This window comes from Oryza glaberrima, chromosome 4, assembly GCF_000147395.1.
Source record: "Oryza glaberrima chromosome 4, OglaRS2, whole genome shotgun sequence".
NCBI classification, from domain to species: Eukaryota; Viridiplantae; Streptophyta; class Magnoliopsida; order Poales; family Poaceae; genus Oryza; species Oryza glaberrima.
Genome location: NC_068329.1, coordinates 16,882,501 through 16,900,574, shown reverse-complemented (window position 1 = coordinate 16,900,574; position 18,074 = coordinate 16,882,501). Strand labels below are relative to the sequence as shown.

General features: G+C 37.8%; 1 protein-coding gene across 1 annotated transcript; it reads right to left on the bottom strand.

Moving 5' to 3' along the window:
- Window positions 1-14: 14 nt before the first annotated feature.
- LOC127770726 (glycine--tRNA ligase, mitochondrial 1-like) lies at window positions 15-4,986 on the bottom strand. The gene is made up of 9 exons (XM_052296539.1): window positions 4,666-4,986; window positions 3,382-3,764; window positions 3,188-3,305; window positions 2,787-2,981; window positions 2,451-2,675; window positions 1,911-1,970; window positions 1,693-1,773; window positions 1,201-1,606; window positions 15-554 (listed from the first exon to the last, which is right to left on the bottom strand). Exons 1-9 carry the CDS (start codon window positions 4,969-4,971, stop codon window positions 304-306), a joined length of 2,025 nt encoding a protein of 674 aa, XP_052152499.1. The 5' UTR covers window positions 4,972-4,986; the 3' UTR covers window positions 15-303.
- Window positions 4,987-18,074: the final 13,088 nt, after the last annotated feature.

The following is an 18,074-nucleotide window of genomic DNA, read 5'->3' as shown; positions in this document are numbered from 1 at the left end:
GAGAATCAACAATATGACAATGTAAAGACTGATACTCTAGAATGACCTTCAATCACACATTCACACGGTACAAACATTCATGTGCAAAACCAAGTACAGGGAACTATGTGGTAGACCACGCCAAATATCAACAGTAAACAGGAGAAAATCATCTGTAAATATGTAGAGAAATCATCGAGATTACAGAACAATGCTCAATGCTGCATTAGCATTCTGTTAAAACATGTATCAGAAAAGCAGGATGGCAACAACCATCTCAATTCCAGCCAGAGGTTTCGGCTTGCACTGCACTGCTTGCCCCCTTCAGGTTTCTGATGCTTCCTCCTCTTCAGCGGCCGAGGCAGTATGTGCCGGGTACCTCCACATGATGTCTGCCCAGGTGCTCTGCCCGTCCGTCACTTCCTTCACCACTGAGGCCACCTCATCGACCTCAACGCGGATCTGATCCTTGCTGTCCCGGTCACGGACAGTCACACTCGTGGTGTTGTCAACCGTGATTGCCAGGGGGACACCGATTTCATCGGTCCTTGCATAACGCTTACCGATAGTGTTACCTGCAACAACCATGCCAGAAATGACAAGTTTGCTAAAACATAGTGAACAGGACCACATTTCCCATGCTCTGACAATTGTTTTGCACAACTATTTAGTATTTACAAGGTTTGCGTAGTACCATAGATCATACATATATAGTTAGAAATTTTATATTTTTGAAGAGCTGAATTCATTTTATGATTAATTCAATGAAAGTATTTCGAAAGGAAAACAGCCAGGCACATAGCATACTCCTTCCACAAAACAATCAGTTGAAAGTGTACAGCAATCAAGTTTCACCATGGCAGATAACTGGACTGAAGTTTCAATAGTTTTTGTGTAGATGCCATCAATCTGGTTAAATATTGGCATTTGAATTAAATGGGTAGCCATTTTTAAAGGTGATAATTTGGACCTATGTAAGCCACCAAGTAGAAATAATTTAACAGCCATCTGACAAAACATAAGGGCTATTCCCCTTCTCTAGAAGTTAAATAATGCATGAAAACTTATGAAAATCCAAATAAAGTTAAGCAAAACACAGAAATTTATAAAAAACAAAACAAGGGGAAAAGGCTTTCTTATGCAAATTACACTGCTTCATATGATTAGAATTGAAATCAAACACAATAAATGCTATATGCTTCACATAGTTCAATAGTGTACCTGTCATATCAATTATGTGAGAAATCCCTGCTGCTGTCAATGCTTTCGAAATTTTCTTGGCAACAACTTCAAATTTTTCGATCTTGACAAGTGGAAAGACAGTGCACTTGATGGGAGCAACAAGAGGGGGGAAACCGAATACATTCAACTGCTCATCCTCCGCCTTGCCAGGTCTTTGATAGAAGCAATGTTCGAACAGACAGTAAATGATTCTCCCTATGCCAAAGGATGGCTCTATGACAGAAGGAGTAAATTTCCTTTGATGTTCCTTTTTCTTCTCCATGTTAATTGAAACCATGCTTTTCTTTATGGTGACATCTTTCCCAAGTGTACACACCTTAAATTCAACCTCCCCTTTGGATTCTAAAGCTGATTTCATATTCAAAGCTTCAGTCTCGCTCATTGCCTGCAAGCAGAGAAAGTAGGTGGCTGATTAACAAAACAGCAATACAATATAGGCATGTAGCTGGTCAATATGGATATGAAACTTACCTCCAATGCTTCAAGAACCATCCTTTGATTCCCTTTGAACGCAAGACCTAGTTCCTTCTTTGACGGGGTTATAACTAACTTCTGAATGTGTCAAAAAAGAATTTATTAGCAAAGCACATAATTCAGGAAGGTGATCAAATAATATAGTAGAAAGAGCATAGTTCTATTTATTCAATTAACAGAGTACAGTTGTAAACTTAGAAAAATGTTGATCTCACCTCCACTTCTCTAGGCTCTGCAAACTTTTCATGTGCTTCAAGTGCAACACCACTTTTATCCTGGTCAATATTGACAAATATAATATATGAATAACTCCATTATGGTTATGTGCAAAAAAAACACTTCAGGCCTTGTTTGGATGGACCGTAATCCAGGCTCATCCATGTGTATGCGCCAGAATTTTAGATCATAATTCCTGGCTTATACACATGGATAGGCAAGGAAAGAGGCCCATACAAATAGGGCCTTGCAGAAGAATATATTAAAAAAAATAGTGCGGGACAAATGAATAGCAGTTGAGTTAATAAAGCATGTTAAAAAAAAACTGGAATCTGTTTAACGACGAAAGGTGGCACAATGTATATTTCACAAAAGTGAGTTTTTAGAAAGAAGTTCTGCTATCAAGCTCAGTAGATAGCTCGTAATTTCATTTTCACCAAGACATTTAGTTTGGAAGGGACATATATTTGATTATAATGAGCAAACTCCCAGCAAGTCCCCCAAGTGAGCGTAAGCATTTAATGATAGGTAATGCATACCGAGTGAGCACGCAGATCATATGCAGACCTATCAGCAATCCCAACACACTCAATCCACCCAAAAGAGCATTCAATCTCTGCATCCCAGCAATCAGCAGCATAATGAGCCATTTCATTTGGCAGGTGCTGTCGGAACCGTAGACGATCTTTGTCAATTCCAAGCTGCGTCAAGAAGAGATAGACCCTTCCAATAAAGTAGCCAAGGGTCTCATTGTTAACAGTCCCCTGCCGGTTGCAACAGATGAGACAGACAAAAGAGTATTAGGAGTAGAAAACAAGAGTTTAAATCAAATATAGTAATAAGGTATATAGCGAAGAGCTATCGAAATATAGTACCTCAGATACAGCCTGTCCAATGTTAAGTTTCATGGCTGATTTTCCTGTCAGTTGTTGTTCTCTTGGAAACATCAAAAATTCCAGATCAGAAACATCACGAAACTTTGGGTGGGATTTGTCCTCTGGGTCCACAAAGTGCTCAATCTCCGCTAAAGTAAATTCTCGGACTCTCAGAAGTCCTTGGCGAGGAGATATCTAGTGAAAGAAGTTTGTCTCAGACCACATAGGTTGTTTAGTCAAGTAACATACAGTAATTAGTAATTACTAGATCCCATTACCACTCCATTTTGCCTTAACAAGCAACGGAGTCTTTCTATCATTTATTTTACATCATATGGTAGATGCTGAAGATAATAAATAGATGATCTGAACAGAAGGTTTGGTGATTACGAAAATCGTGCCTCATTTCTGAAGGCCTGACCAATCTGTGCTGCAGCAAAGGGTAGCTTGTTGCCGTTGTAGTAATACAAGTCTTTGAAGTTTACAAAGATACCTTGTGCTGTCTCTGGCCTCATATACCTAAAAACCGAGGAAGCACATAAGTTTAAAGCAGAATAAATGAAGTATAAAAATATTGAGCTGTTCTTGACCTCACCCTGGGCTCAAGCCTGATGGTCCAATGGAAGTTTGAAACATGAGGTTAAAGGGGTATGGGTCTGACAACGGGTTCTTGGTGTCTGGAGCAACAATGCCATACTCCTTGATCTTAGCACCCAACTGTTCTGCAGACAGATCATCCAAGACAGCAAGAACATGGTTGAATTCTGCTGTCTTCTCTGGTGACAATGTATTGTCCTTCTCAAGCTTATCCTTGCAGAAGTCCTTGAGCAAATGATCAGCACGATAGCAGGTGCCAGTCTTTTCATCTTTAACCATCAGATCTGTAAATTTGTCGACATGGCCAGAGGCCTTCAAGACAACTTCAGGAGTCACACATGGGCAGTCCACCTCAAGCATCCCCTCCTCCAACACGAAATGCTAAGAAGGTACCAAAGTAGACGGTAAGCCAATGATGTATGCATAAATACTACATTCTCAGAATGTAATAAAGATAATACGTACTATAATGATGCCTTTGGCACATGCTGAGATGTACATCTATGGAGAATCTAGTACTAAAAAAAAAATTTCCTGTTACCGACAGTGATGATAGGGGAATTATTTCACATATATCCGAGTAACACCGGGCACTAACCATTCTCCACTAATAACATTTACAGTTACACTAGTTTCTATTGATATGTCACTGTACCCACATACTTCGCAAAATCGTTTACAACGATATAACAAAGAAAGAAGAAGATACAACAGCCGTGTAATCTCCCACATTGAGGAAGCATACCAAATACCGGGTCATCTACACATGAAGGATACCAGACCAATTATTCCTAACCTATAAGCAAAAAAAGACTAATCCCTCCCATTCACAATCAAGGAAGGAGAGGCTTCGCTCCGGAGCTTCTAGTGGCCATCTTTCCCCAAGAGGTAGTAGAAGCTAATTTTAGCAAAACCACCACATACCAACATCACATCATCACACCACAAGTAGTAAAACTGCTATAACAAAAAAAAAAAAAAACAATCCCAACACGGCACATCTTAGCCACAACACCTCACTAGTCTCGCAAGTTGCAAAACAAAGGCCCGACCTCTCGCGACGGCCACGGCCAGCATGGCCAAAACTAAGCACTCTAGTAAGCTCGCTCCCCGCGCAGCTCAACTGCGGCGATTCCGAACCGAAACCTGAAAAAGGCAGCCGCGCCTTTTGCCCCCTCGAACCCCACCCCGAAAATTGGCCACTCCCCCAATCTACTACTACTACTACACCGAAGAGAAGAAGAAGAAGCACGGGTAGTAGTGGGGGGGTGGGGGGGATAACCTGGCGCCAGAAGGCGAGGACGTTGGCCTTGACGGCGCAGCCGGGAGGGCCGTAGTCGTAGAGGCCCGCGACGCCGCCGTAGATCTTGAAGGACGGGACGTAGAAGAGGCGGCGCTCCAGCGTGTTGGTCACCGCCACGCGGAACGCCTCGCGGTTCCCCGCCGCGGACGCGGACGACGCCGGCGCGGCCGCCATGCCTGCGGCGAGCTGGCGGCGGAGTAAGACCGCGGTGGCGGCGGCGGCGAAGGGTTCAGGCGAGCGGGGTTTTGCGGCGGCGAGTGCGCGTGAGGCGGAGGAGAGGAGCATGAGATGTGGAGGGGGTTGGGGATGCGTGGTCGAGGGGGTGACGTGACGCCGACGTGTGGGGCCCACCTCTCAGTGGGCGCGGGCAGCTTTCCTTCCTGGTTTTGCCGTGTGGTTCCGTGCGTACAAACGGATTGGGTTGACAATCGGGCACTATAGAACTGGGGGAGAAAAGGTTAAAGGAATCGGAACATATTGTAACTTTAGAGGCCCTTTGATTTGGAGGAAAAACAAAGAAATTTTTGGAGGATTTCAATCATATAAAAAAATTTTCTATGAAGCCCTTTAAAACAAAGAATTAAATTCTATCTAATCCTTTGAAATTCCTATGGAATGGACAATCGGATTTTGGAGGAAATTTAGCAAGAGCTTCAACCTCTTGCTAACTTTCCTTTGAGTCTATATCTCTCATCCAATTCCTGTGTTTTTCCTGTGGTTCAATCAAACGGTTATTCCTTTGTTTTTCCTGTGTTTTGCAATCCTCTGTTTTATACTTACATTCCTATCAAAATCCTACGTTTTTCCTATTCCTACGTTTTCTCAATCCTGCGATTCAAAGGGCCCTAAGGCTGTGTTTAGATCCAAAGTTTGAATCCAAACCTCAGTCCTTTTCCATCACATCAACCTGTCATACACACACAACTTTTCAGTCACATCATCTCCAATTTCAACCAAAATCCAAACTTTATGCTGAACTAAACACAGCCTTACTCTTATATCCGTCTCGAAAAGAATTACTTGGAAGGGGACGTGACCTCCTAGAATAATGTATCTAGACATAGGGTGTATATACATTGTCCTAGAAGCTCCTAGGTTGATTCTTTTTAAACAAAGGGAGTAAGAGCGAATTCAACGAGATGATTTAAGCGGACCGTACAAATTATCACATCATATTTGTATTTATGTAGAGAAGAGAGAAGAAAAACGGGCTACATATTTCTAGCCAGTTGTACTACGAACTTCAATAAACTATGTGAGAGAGATACTTGTGTTAGATATTAATGATACAGTACATATCTACAACTAACTATTGTAAGAGTGAGATATTAGGTTGGGTATAGATGATGTGTAAAATTTTGAAACTACTACCTCCTTACACAAAAGTTACACCTATTACTTTTATCCCTGAGAACAAGCACAAATTAATTTATCTTGCACACATGCAACCAATGAGTATTAATATGACTCCTCGGGTTTTGATCAAACATTTAATTTACCTATCCATTTAAGTTTTGTATGCATAAATACTACAAATAGGAACAACTTATTTCAAAGTAAAATATGAAATAGGTCTGACTCTTGTGGGTGAAGAGAGTAGTAGTTAACTACTCCCTCCGTCCCACAAAATTTCAAACCCTAGCTTCCCAAGATGAAATTAAGGAGAAAGGCAAAGGACCAAAATGTCCCTAATTAGTAAGAAAGTTGTATTTATGGATATGTAGGTGAGGGGTATTTAAAGGATAAAAATTCTTGATGTGTGAACCGGTGGTAGCTAAGAAGGTAGAAGTTGGTTTATTTTGGGACAAAATTCAAACCTATAAGTTGATTTATTTTAGTACAGAGGGAGTATATTATTACCTACTCTAAGTCTAGCAGTTAATGAGCCTTTGGAAACCAAACTTAAAGTCAAATGTAAACTACTTTATCAACGTAGTACTAGTATAAATGCATATAAGCTCAAAGCTAAGTTAAGCATGTATTAAAGTCAACCATTACGCTCCCAACCTCATCCCTCCAACTTTTGAGTTATTTTTTCACCTTAAAAGTATGTATTCCAATGGATCAAAATACACCACTGATTTTTATTTTGAGAGAAAGGGGAATATGGAACTTTAGCTAGGTGTCATATCTATGTATGTATAGTTACATCCCACTAATTTAAATTAATTACTATAAAAAAAACTCTCATGTATATAGTTGTGTCATCAAACTACGTAAGCCATTGAATCAAAGTGTCAATGAGATCAATGCTTCTTAATAAATGAGTTTAATGCCATATTATAACGTATCCACTAGCTAGTTCTAAATATGAGCCTCAGTTCCTCGTATAAAAAAGAGTTAAGTGACAAAATAGATGCTAGCTATTGGTAATACAACAGTCAATTGGTGTTTAAATGGGAACACAACAGCTATGGCACAAATTTCAACTTCTAAGTGGTCTCAGTTCACCTATTCCTTGTGATTTTCCGCTGCCACCACCAACACCAACGCCACAAAAGTTGTTGTTGACCGCTAAGAACATGGAATTTTTGTTGCTAGGGTTCAGCTACACTTGTTCTTTGGTGTAGGAATCCACCTCCTCCATAAAATCGTGAAGGACAAGAATAGCATTGTATTGTAAGCAATATGTAACACGCCACTTTCCCAAGGAGGCCCACTACTTTTGATTGGAACATCCAATTTTACTAAAGGTTATCAATTCTGTAAAAGTGACGCGCGAGAATTGCTATGTTTGGAGAGTTTGTGGATTCTATGGTATTATTAGATGGTTTTCGTCTATTCCAATATTCTCCATAAGTCGGCAATTATCTCCTCTACATGGATTGAATTATTTCCAAATGAGAAATTTGAAGATAACAAGGTTTGTATTCAGTTTGGATAGCCTAGACAATCTGATAAAAACGGTCGTGGATTTCGCATACGGACTCCGTTTTGGAAAATTGAGTACTTGTTGGAGAGCTAATTTATTGGCCCGCATCAAGGTTTTAGTCCCACCTTCAAATTGTTCGTGGTTTATCTGCAATCTACCAAACTAATCAACAATTGCTGCAGGAGAAGTTTCTTTCTTCGTGTCCAAGTCATGTAATGAGTTTGTTTATTGTTTAGAGGTCTTAGGGTTGCAATATAAGCAATAGGTGTGCATCTATTATAGAGGAGGACTCGACATTATGAATAAAAGTTAGGTTTTAGTTACAACTATGTGAGGGTCTTGCCACCCGTTCTTCCTATGATTTGGCACAACCACATATAGGGGAATATGATGATCCTAATTAAGATCATGCTTGCTTTCCGCTGGGATTAAGGGTTAGATAGTTTTATTAAGCATCTACTAGTGATTTTGCAGATTCGTGGTTAAAGGTGTGTTGCACGGGCAGCGTGTTGTTCACCTAGTTCGTGAGGTTTCACGGTATATCTGGATCCTACGTCGAGAAGATCGGGTTACTTCCCGTATCAAGTACTGAGTTAGCTTGGTTAATTATCTAATTTTTTTATCTAAGAAATTAAATAAGGTTGCAATCCACCGGCTAGAATGATGAAACGACATGACGATATGTACGTCATCCATATATTGAATGACTCGATGCATTCAATTTTAAATTGGTGCTATTCCCTCCATATCATATTATAAGTCGTTTTGAATTTTTTTTCTAGCCAATCTTCTGTAAGTTTATATAAAAATTTAGCAATATCTACAACACCAAATAAGTTTTCTAAATGTAACATTAAATATATTTTGATAATATGTTTGTTTTTATTTTATAAACTTGGTCAAATTTTAAAAAGTTTAACTAGAAAAAAGTCAAAACAACTTATGATATGAAACGAATGTAGTATTTATTATCTACCCTATAATTCACCAACTGATGTACATCCTCATTCCTCATTGATCGGTCAGGATTGTCTCGCTCGAATCCAACGTCCCAAATCACTCCCACCATCTCCTCACACCGCTTTGTCCCCTCTCCCAGTCTCCCGTCATCCATGCCCCCAAATCGCGCCCCTCGATCGAAATCGCTGCTTTCCATCCGTTTCCTCACGCACAATTTGCGCTCCCTCTCTCCCGAGTGCAGCCGTTGCCGCCGCCGATCGATCATCTCCATGCGCCCCATCCATCCCTCCACGCGCAATCTCCGCTCCTTCTCTCCCATCGCTCCCTCTCTCCCGGAGCACAACCATCGTCTCAACTCATCACCGGTGACCAACGTTACACCGGGGTCATCGCCCTCGCCTCGCCTCCTCCGATCTCCTCACCACCGAATCTCTTTTGTGCCGCAACCGGCGCCCTCTCCACAGCGCCACCAGTCAAGTCGGCTTCGATCCCTCGCGCGCTGCCACCGGCGCCCTCTCCACCGTGCCGCCATCAGTTTGTCGATCCCTCGCGCGTTGCCACCGGATTCCACCCCACCGCGTTGCAAGTCAGGTAGTCATCGATTCTTGTCGTCCACTCTCAGTCGCGCCACCCCTAGGACTCCTCGCCATCGCAGGTCATCGAACCCGCCGGCCAACAAAGTAATTAGGTAACCATCACGATTTTGCATTTTAATGTAGAAATGCAAAATCGTTATATCAGTGGATGTGATTAATAATGCAACTTTCATGTTTCTTATGTGTGTATGCATATCCCACTACTAAACTATCAATGACGATATTATGGTTTAATAAACCTCATTAGCATCTGCATCTTTTTATATAATGCAAATGGTTTAACTTGATTATCATCTGCATTATGAAATCATTTACTTCTCTCATGATTGGGATGTTTATATCTGAAAATTCAGAGAAAGCGCTTAAATTAGCAGCGTTGGAATGCTGCAACAAATGAATTCTGATCGAACTCATACAATGCTAATTTTTTTTTAACTTCATTGCTTGGTCAGCAACATAGCCCAGGAAACCAATTAAATTGATAGACATGTTGTGTGCTCTTTTAAGAGAACACCATCTGAATTGACATCCAAGTTAAAAGAAGACATTTAATTATCTGAATCATGATGCCAATATTCAGAGCTTCTTTTACTTTTAGTTGTATACATTATTCTGTGATTATTCCGTGATGTGTACCGAAGGTTATATACAGAATGAGAATTTACCTCAGTGCTGGAATTGTGCAGTGATAACTTCTGATTTGTGCAGTGATAACTTCCTTAAAATGTTAGATTTGTGCAGTGTTATTTTTTCCTTTAAAATGTCAAATGTGGTTTACATTTTTATTCATGACACCTGAATATGTACATATCGTGCATTAGTAATGTGCAAGCACTTATCGATGTATTGCCTAAAGGAACACTTTTTCAGTTAATTAGTGAACTTATGAAAAAAAAATCAGATGTTTAATATCTGAATAAATTCATATTCTCTTCTCTGCTCATGCCTTCATCTGTTCATCAGGATGAGGTAGTTACTGTTGTACTGTAGTTGACAAAGTAATTAGAGTTTGTTGCATTGATTCCTGTGGACTGAATTTCCGATTCAAGTCTCTTGTTGCTCACTGACAACCCGTGATATGCCTTCTTCTCAGACAATATCCCCCAAAAGTCAAGCTCAAAGGTACGCATCCTCCTTCAATTTGAAGAAATATATTTTATATTTCACTCAGGTTTGTTTACATAGCATATGCTTAATTAAGGGTGAATAGGCATTTAAAATTGTTAGCATTTTCAATAGTGATAGGAAAATATAGGTTACATGAATTGACCATGAATACATCATCCTTAAGAAAGTCATTTTTTTCCAAATCAATATATTTCAAATAGCTGATACATGTGACAAAGGAAAATATAGGAGAACGGCCACATAGTAATCTGTTAGCATTTTAGTTTTTTTACATTAATCCATCAGTCCAGGACATCTTCATAAACAATATTCCCAAACCAAGTGGATCAAATAATATGGATGTTAGCATTTTGTTTTTTTTAACATTAATCCCATGTGCATAAAACCTGCTATCTCTTTTGAATCCATTTGCTAATTAAGAGGCGCGCTCTAGGCGGGACGGAGTTGCCGCCAAGAGGTCGAGCTCCAAGCAACCTAAAACCTTATTGCCAGCTTTGAAAGAGATCGAATTAACTCTCTTTTCTATTTATTTTTTCAGCTTTGAATTAAATATTGTCGAGTGATGAAGCGAAGAAAATACTTAGTTTTTATTTTGACTACTTGTTTAAACCATTCATCCATTCCTTGGTTATCATTCTGGCAAGGTACATGTGATGCGCTGGATTAATTAGAAAATTTTTTAAAAAAGAGATGACATAACAGAAGATGGGCCACTTTGTTCCTTGAGCCAACTAAGCAAGCTAGCTACCGTGCATGCAGCAGCAGCTCAGCTGTCCTTGGACCTAGCCCATGGCGACTGAGCAGTGCCGAACAGCAGCAGCAGTTGCAAGTTTAGTCCCACCTCGCCTAGCTAGCTTGAGGAGCACCAGCATATAAGGATGCAATGCCCGAGATTGACTCTGGTTTTTTTTTGTGTGAAGCGAGGATAGTGTAGGTGTGGTCCAACTGAATGGGTTGGATCGAAAACGATGGACCCTAGGTCACAATATGCATGAATGATAAATTGATTGATCGATTGAAAATCTGGCTATTTTTTTGGTGAGATGGATTGATTTGTTGGTTTCTTAGGAATCTGTAGCACAGTATCAATTTCATGGAGTTCATCTATAGGTGGGTGGTGGACAGTAATGTGTGTGGTGCGTCAGTCTTAAGTTGTGCTAATTATTTTTTAACATGTGGTTTTTCTTTCTGACATGCTCTTTCATTGCAAATGGTTTCAGTAATTAACCACTATCTGTTCACATACTGTTTAGGTGTTCGCAAACAGTCATGCTTGTAAAATCTCTTGCCCTTTTCCCCTTGGAATGTTAAATTTAATAATGTTATGCTCTTTTTAGGATTTCCCCTTGCCAATAGCATTGGTGGAGATAAAGTGGAAGGTGGAAAACTAATGACCATGGGAAGAAGGTCTGACTATCTCATTGTCTTATTTGACCTGTATTTCAGTATGCGTTTAGCTTGTTGGCAATCAATTGTGGATGCAATAGAACTGTTTGAGCTTCTTGGTACTAAATCTAGGTGGTACTTGTATGAGCTAGATTCGCATTTGGATATCCGTACGTGTTGGTGTGGGTCCTCGAGACCGGGAGTGTAGCTGAGAGACTGATGATGAACGTTGTGTTTTTCATGGGCGATGGTGATCTGGTGGTGCTGGTGTTTGACACGGAATTTTTAGATAAACAGAGTAGCACATTTTTGATAGACTAACAACTCTCTGAGTATTTGGTTTATAGGATTGCACTTGAAAAAATTCAGGATATATGGGATTTGTTGGAATATCTGTATAGCCTATACATCTGCAGTTTAAATTTACAGCATGTTCTGTAAACTAATTCATATGGTCAAACAGATTAACAAGTCTAAACTATAAAGGACAAATTTCAATTTTCATGATGCATAGTGGGGAAAATTGCTCTTACACTCTCTAACATGCTTTGTGAAGACATGAAGGCTGGTCCAGATAGGGTTCTTGTTCTTTATGATCAGACGAGTTAGACAATGACTTGTGAGTCTTTAGAAGATAAACTCTGCATAATTGTAACTTTCTATCCAGCTCAAATTTGTCTCCTGTGATCAATATAGTTTATAAAATAATAAAAATGCTTTTGCTTGTAATATGAAGTTTGGTTTGTATTACTTCTACGTAATATGTTTAGTTTGTATTCCTAAGCGCATAAGGAATTAGATTGTTTTCAAACATGCAAAAAAGTTGCAATTTGAGTTTTCTCGTTAGTATCTAATTAGCAACAGTATAATAATTCTTTTTCATATTGCCTGAGTATATCTTGATTTTCATTACAAAATATAACCGTAGCGTTAGTACGGGCATATTACTAGTATTTATTAAGTCACCTTTTAAATGGTTATTTCTATATTATATTGTATTAGTGCTCATGTAAACATATATAAACAATAAAATGTTTTGAAATACTTCAAACTATATTAACAGTCAAATTTGTGTATACGTTAGTGTGAACATCAAATAATCTTATAATTCTAATAAATATGCGAGGGGCGACCCAAAAAAAAATCAAATTTATACATATATTAGTGTGATTTGTGAACAAGGGACAACTGGGGGGTTCTCCTTGTTTGCTCTTGCAGTTGACTACCTGACATGATACCGACCACACATCCACACAACTGTTTAACAAAACAAACCACCATTGAATTGAGTTCTCACTATACATTGGTCTCGTGACTGACATCTCCAATCCTCAAATTATGCCTCGGCTTCATCCTGGCATGGTCGTTTAAATTGATATTTTGTTTCCAGATGAAGTTTTTTCCACCATTTTCTAACATACTGAGCTATAGTTGCTTCCACGTGATTGAAGATGATGTCATATTAACTCTTATAGGCCTACTCTAAATTTATGGCAATCCCTTTTAATTTAAAAGTCCTTGTAGAGTTTTTTTTTCTACAATCCTTGTGTTGCCCATGAAAATTGACCATATTTTTGTCTCTCATCCTCTCAAATATCAATGACTTGTGGGACTAGGATCCACGTGTTAGTGATCATCATAGATAAATAAGGGATCTGATGAACTTTACAAATTCAAACTTTTTATGTCTCAATTCCCGCAATAATGCATGTGCTTTCTTTCTTCTACCCATATATACCACCTTAATTATTTATTTGTAATCCTTGAATGATTAATCTCTATGATCTATTGTCTTCCTTTCTCTTCGCTTGTAAAGCTACATCATCTTAGTTTTATCCTTTGAATGATCAATCTATCTTTAAATTGTTTATATTCTTTCTTGGATGAGTGATAAAAGTACAAATTATACAAAGCATATAAGAACACGACATCTAACTATAAAACAAATCCATATTGAATTCATTTCTAACGTCGGCTACAATCAATATTTTTTCGCAGCAACGTGGGAGGTTTTATCTTGTAAACAAAACTTTAATTCACCCAAAATACCTTGGCCTTCTCACCAAATTAAAGCCACATTTGCACACACTCCAGTGCAGCCAAGTAGACATGTATGTTGCTCAGGAAGGTCCACAGAAAAGGTGGCCCATTAAAGATAAACGTAGCCAAATAAAAGCCCATTAGCACACATTGCTTGAACACTACAGAAGTGGGCTACTGGGGAAGTACTTAAGTAGATTAGGCTGTGTTCTTTGGTTAGTGTTCCACCTCTCCCTTGTGTTACATGCGCACGCTTTTCAAACGGTGTGTTTTTTTATAAAAAGTTTCTATATGAAACTTGTTTAAAAAATTATATTGATCCTTTTTTAATTAATCACGTGCTAATAAACCGTTCTTTTTTCATGCGGAGGGAATGAGTTCCTAACCCACGGGAACAAACGCAATATTTGTATAAAATGTAATCATATCCTTATACCTAACACACACAGAGAGAGATATTAAGGTCGAGGACGTCGAGTTGTCAATCGGGCCGGTATCCGATGGCTCTCAACTTGGGCAAAGTTAGGCAACGATTCTTATATTATCACCATGCGTATGGGTATACTGTCTAAATATGCATGTATAAACTTATGTATGTGTGACTTGGTGTATTGTGCATATTTATCTTCTAGCTATATGCAATAAGAAAAATAAAATTACTTTCATTTTTTTACATAAATTTTACCTTTAGTTTTTTCATTCTCCTGAAAAAAAATTGGGGGGTCCGAGTGGTTTTTTAAGTTCGTTACCACACATTACCTTTGTGAGATATATACTCCATCCGTTCCACTATCTGGCGTTTAAAATTTGTTTTATAACATAGTAACTTAACTTCTTCTTCACCTATTTTCTTATTTGAAAGTCTTATATTATCATTTCTTATCCAAACCTTTTTTTTTTATAAAACACATAGCTATGTTTATATTTTTTAAAAGAAGGGATAGTTGTTTTGCGGCGATTCACTACCGCAGTTGTGAGGTGTCACGTACCAATTATTTCATCCCTCGAGCATGCACATATTCCATGAATCCATTCTTTTACCAAACTTTAGCTAAAATGTGACTACCAATTTATTGGCGACACCATGCGTAGATAAGATTTTCATATACAATTTGTTGCCAATTGTACTTTAGGCAGATGTGATGGACAATTAATATTTTAGAACTGAACTCAAAATTGCCATATAACTGTGTCCCACTTCACTCACCACTACCCTCAGCCATTGCTATCACCAATCTATCTACTCCTATCTCCTATGTGGTTTGATTATTCCATGAAAGCTAGGTAGCTCTTTTGCTACGTCTATGCATATATATACTCCCTCCGTTTTTCAATATAAGACGCCTTTAGACTTTTTAAAAAACGGTTGGTCATTTTTTTTATTAAAAATATATATATAATTAACATTTACTTTATTGTGACTTGATTTATCTTTCTTTATATTAAGTACAACTTTTTTTCATATTTAAAAGAACAAATAGGACGAATGGTCAAGTATTTCTTAAAAAATCAACGGCGTTATATATTAAAAAAAATCAACTAACATTACTCGACAAGGAAAGAATATAAATATCGGACGATCGGCGCTAACCTATTTTTTTAATCAGTTCATGGAAAACAAACAGCCGCAATGATGGTGGCATGCATACACAAGAGCACCGAGAGGGACACGTACACGTACTTAGGCAGATTAGAGAATAGATTCACTCATCACACGAGCCAATGCGGCGCAAAGGCAATATAAGCAAAAGAAGATTCCATTAACATGCTTATGCAAAGTGTGTTTTTTAATTAAGGTGCATGCATGCATATATATATATATATATATATATATATATATATATATATATATATATATATATATATATATATATATATATATATATATATATATATATATATATATATATCTATATATATATATATATATATATATATATATATATATATATATATATATATATAGTAGATGCATGTGTGATGTCAACTAATACGACAAGTGCTCTAGATAGATAGTTTCTCAATTCTCATGCATGCATGTGTAAGCTATAGTGTTAAGCTGCCTTTGGTACCCAATCGGCGCCTACCTAAAAAAAGCTCATGCAAAAGAAGGTAGAGACATATTCTAATTGGCTGATCAGTAGCTAGCTTCCTTTGGTTCTTTGTGTTTTTTTAGCTTATTGAGAATATGTTTTGAATCCTTGTCATGTTGCTAATATGGGTAAAGTGCAGTGTAGCAGGAGGAGGAGAAGCACCTTTGGTATGGATGTGGAGTGATTCCTATGCATGTCTCCACCCACTCAGGTTTAAATCTACGCAAACGCGGTCATAACTCACTATCAGAAAATGGATTTTTCTTGACGGTTTGAAACCGACGGGAATAACTATTGCATTTGATATTAGAGTAAGAGAGTCTAAGAATATATCACTGTTGCGCATCTTATCATGCTCGACCGCCATGAGGGTGACATGCTGAATTATAGAAGTGGATTTAGTTGGAACACACGAAGAGAGTTTGAATAGAGTAGATATATGGTAGTTGTTTATTATTAACAATTTTATCATTGTGGTGAGCAGCTGTTTTTGGCTCGCAGTAAAGCTAAGATCAAATTGAATAATTGTCTTTAAGAAAACTATTCTAACTACTTCATTCGTCTCAATATATAACAACTTCTAGAATTCAAAATTTATCCAAGTGTATAATAACTTCTAGCTTCAAAAGTGCACCTTTAATTTTATTGTTTGGTACCCAAAATACACCTGCAATGTTAACCACCCCTGCTTCATTTTCTTTACCAATGTCAGGACATATTAATGGTATAGTATAGCCTTTTTATCACTCTCCTTTAATGCACATGTCCAAAACTTAAAAATTGTTATAATTTGGAACATGAGTATATAACTAGTTTGCATGATCCACACTAGCCTCAACACCATGCAACAAAATTTGTAAACAAAGCACAAATGTTAGCAGGACACATTCCCAATATGTACTCATTCATGTTTGCAAACTACGATGCACTAGCTACTAGCTCACCCAATTTCAACGAAACTGAAGCTTTCCCTTCCATGTCAATTATAACTTTTGAGAAAGAAAGAAACAAACAGAACACAAGTATATAAAAACAAATGGAGCAGCTTTAGAAATGCAACACACACAGCATTGGAACCGAATGGGACAAGAATAATCCTAAAAGGAACCCTGTGCTAACTAAAGGAACGATCTTTTGAAAAGGCTGATGTGGAGTTAGTTCTACAAAGAGGAACCTCGAAATGTTCCTACATATCTCATTCTCTCTCTGTCTCTCTCATCTTGCACTACCGTTGGATGCACCAGATGGTGGTGGTAAAGTGAAAAAGTAGCAATATTCCTCGTCTTGTATTTTTTTCCCCAGCTATTTGAGGTGCAACAAGTTCATAAAAAGGTTTTCTTCCAATGTCCATTCGGCTTACCCACTAGAGTTTTGATTGGAAGGGATGAAATCCTGCCGTACGTCCAATATATCCTTAGATATGATGAGGGCCTCCCAAATGCGAGGCCAAATGTTTTATCTACATAGCAATATATTATTTATACCTATATTAATTAATTGGGTACTTTTTAGGAGCTTCCATGTTAATTAGAAAGTTCCGCCAGTTGGTTTAATGAAATCATATTACCAGGGTACCCTACATCGTGTTGAGATTCGGTGTTAAATAAATCACACAGAATTGAAAATAGCATGGACTCTAATTTTAATAGTTAGGAAGCTCATAATTAATAAATATAAGGTGGGTACCATCTTGGACTCTTAATTTAGTGTTTTATCAATTTAGTTCTAAAATTCGAAATTATTGTCTGACGTGGATGATTCTTCTTTTAATACAAGTGGCTATAATTTCAATTTTCAAACATAACTATAACATGTTTAACGAAATGTTAAAATTTTCACATCTATAGTATCAGTATTAGTAGCCCGTCCAACGCACGGGTTGATGACTAGTTAAATTAATTAATGAAAGAAGCAAGGAGGTTAACTTGGAGGTTGCAGGATTAATTGAGATGGAGATAAATCAAACTTTTTTTCACCATGTAAAACCACTTCAGAGATAAATTATATAAATGATAAAGTTTAGGGGTCGTTAGATATCCGTTTTTTAAAGTTTAAGATGTTAGGTAGACTTTCTTTAAAAGTTTACGGGTACATGAACTTCTTCTTTGATTGTTCTAAAGCCTAAAACTTATACAACGTTAATCGAAGAAAAAGTCCGAGATATTTGTTGCTAATCATGATGATGTATCCAACAATTAATAATGGTGTATATCAACTGATATCGTCATATCAAAAAATGGCTATTTTGATAGAAACAGAAAGCGAGAGGATTATATATATTTAGCAAATATAATTCTACTATGTTAAAATATA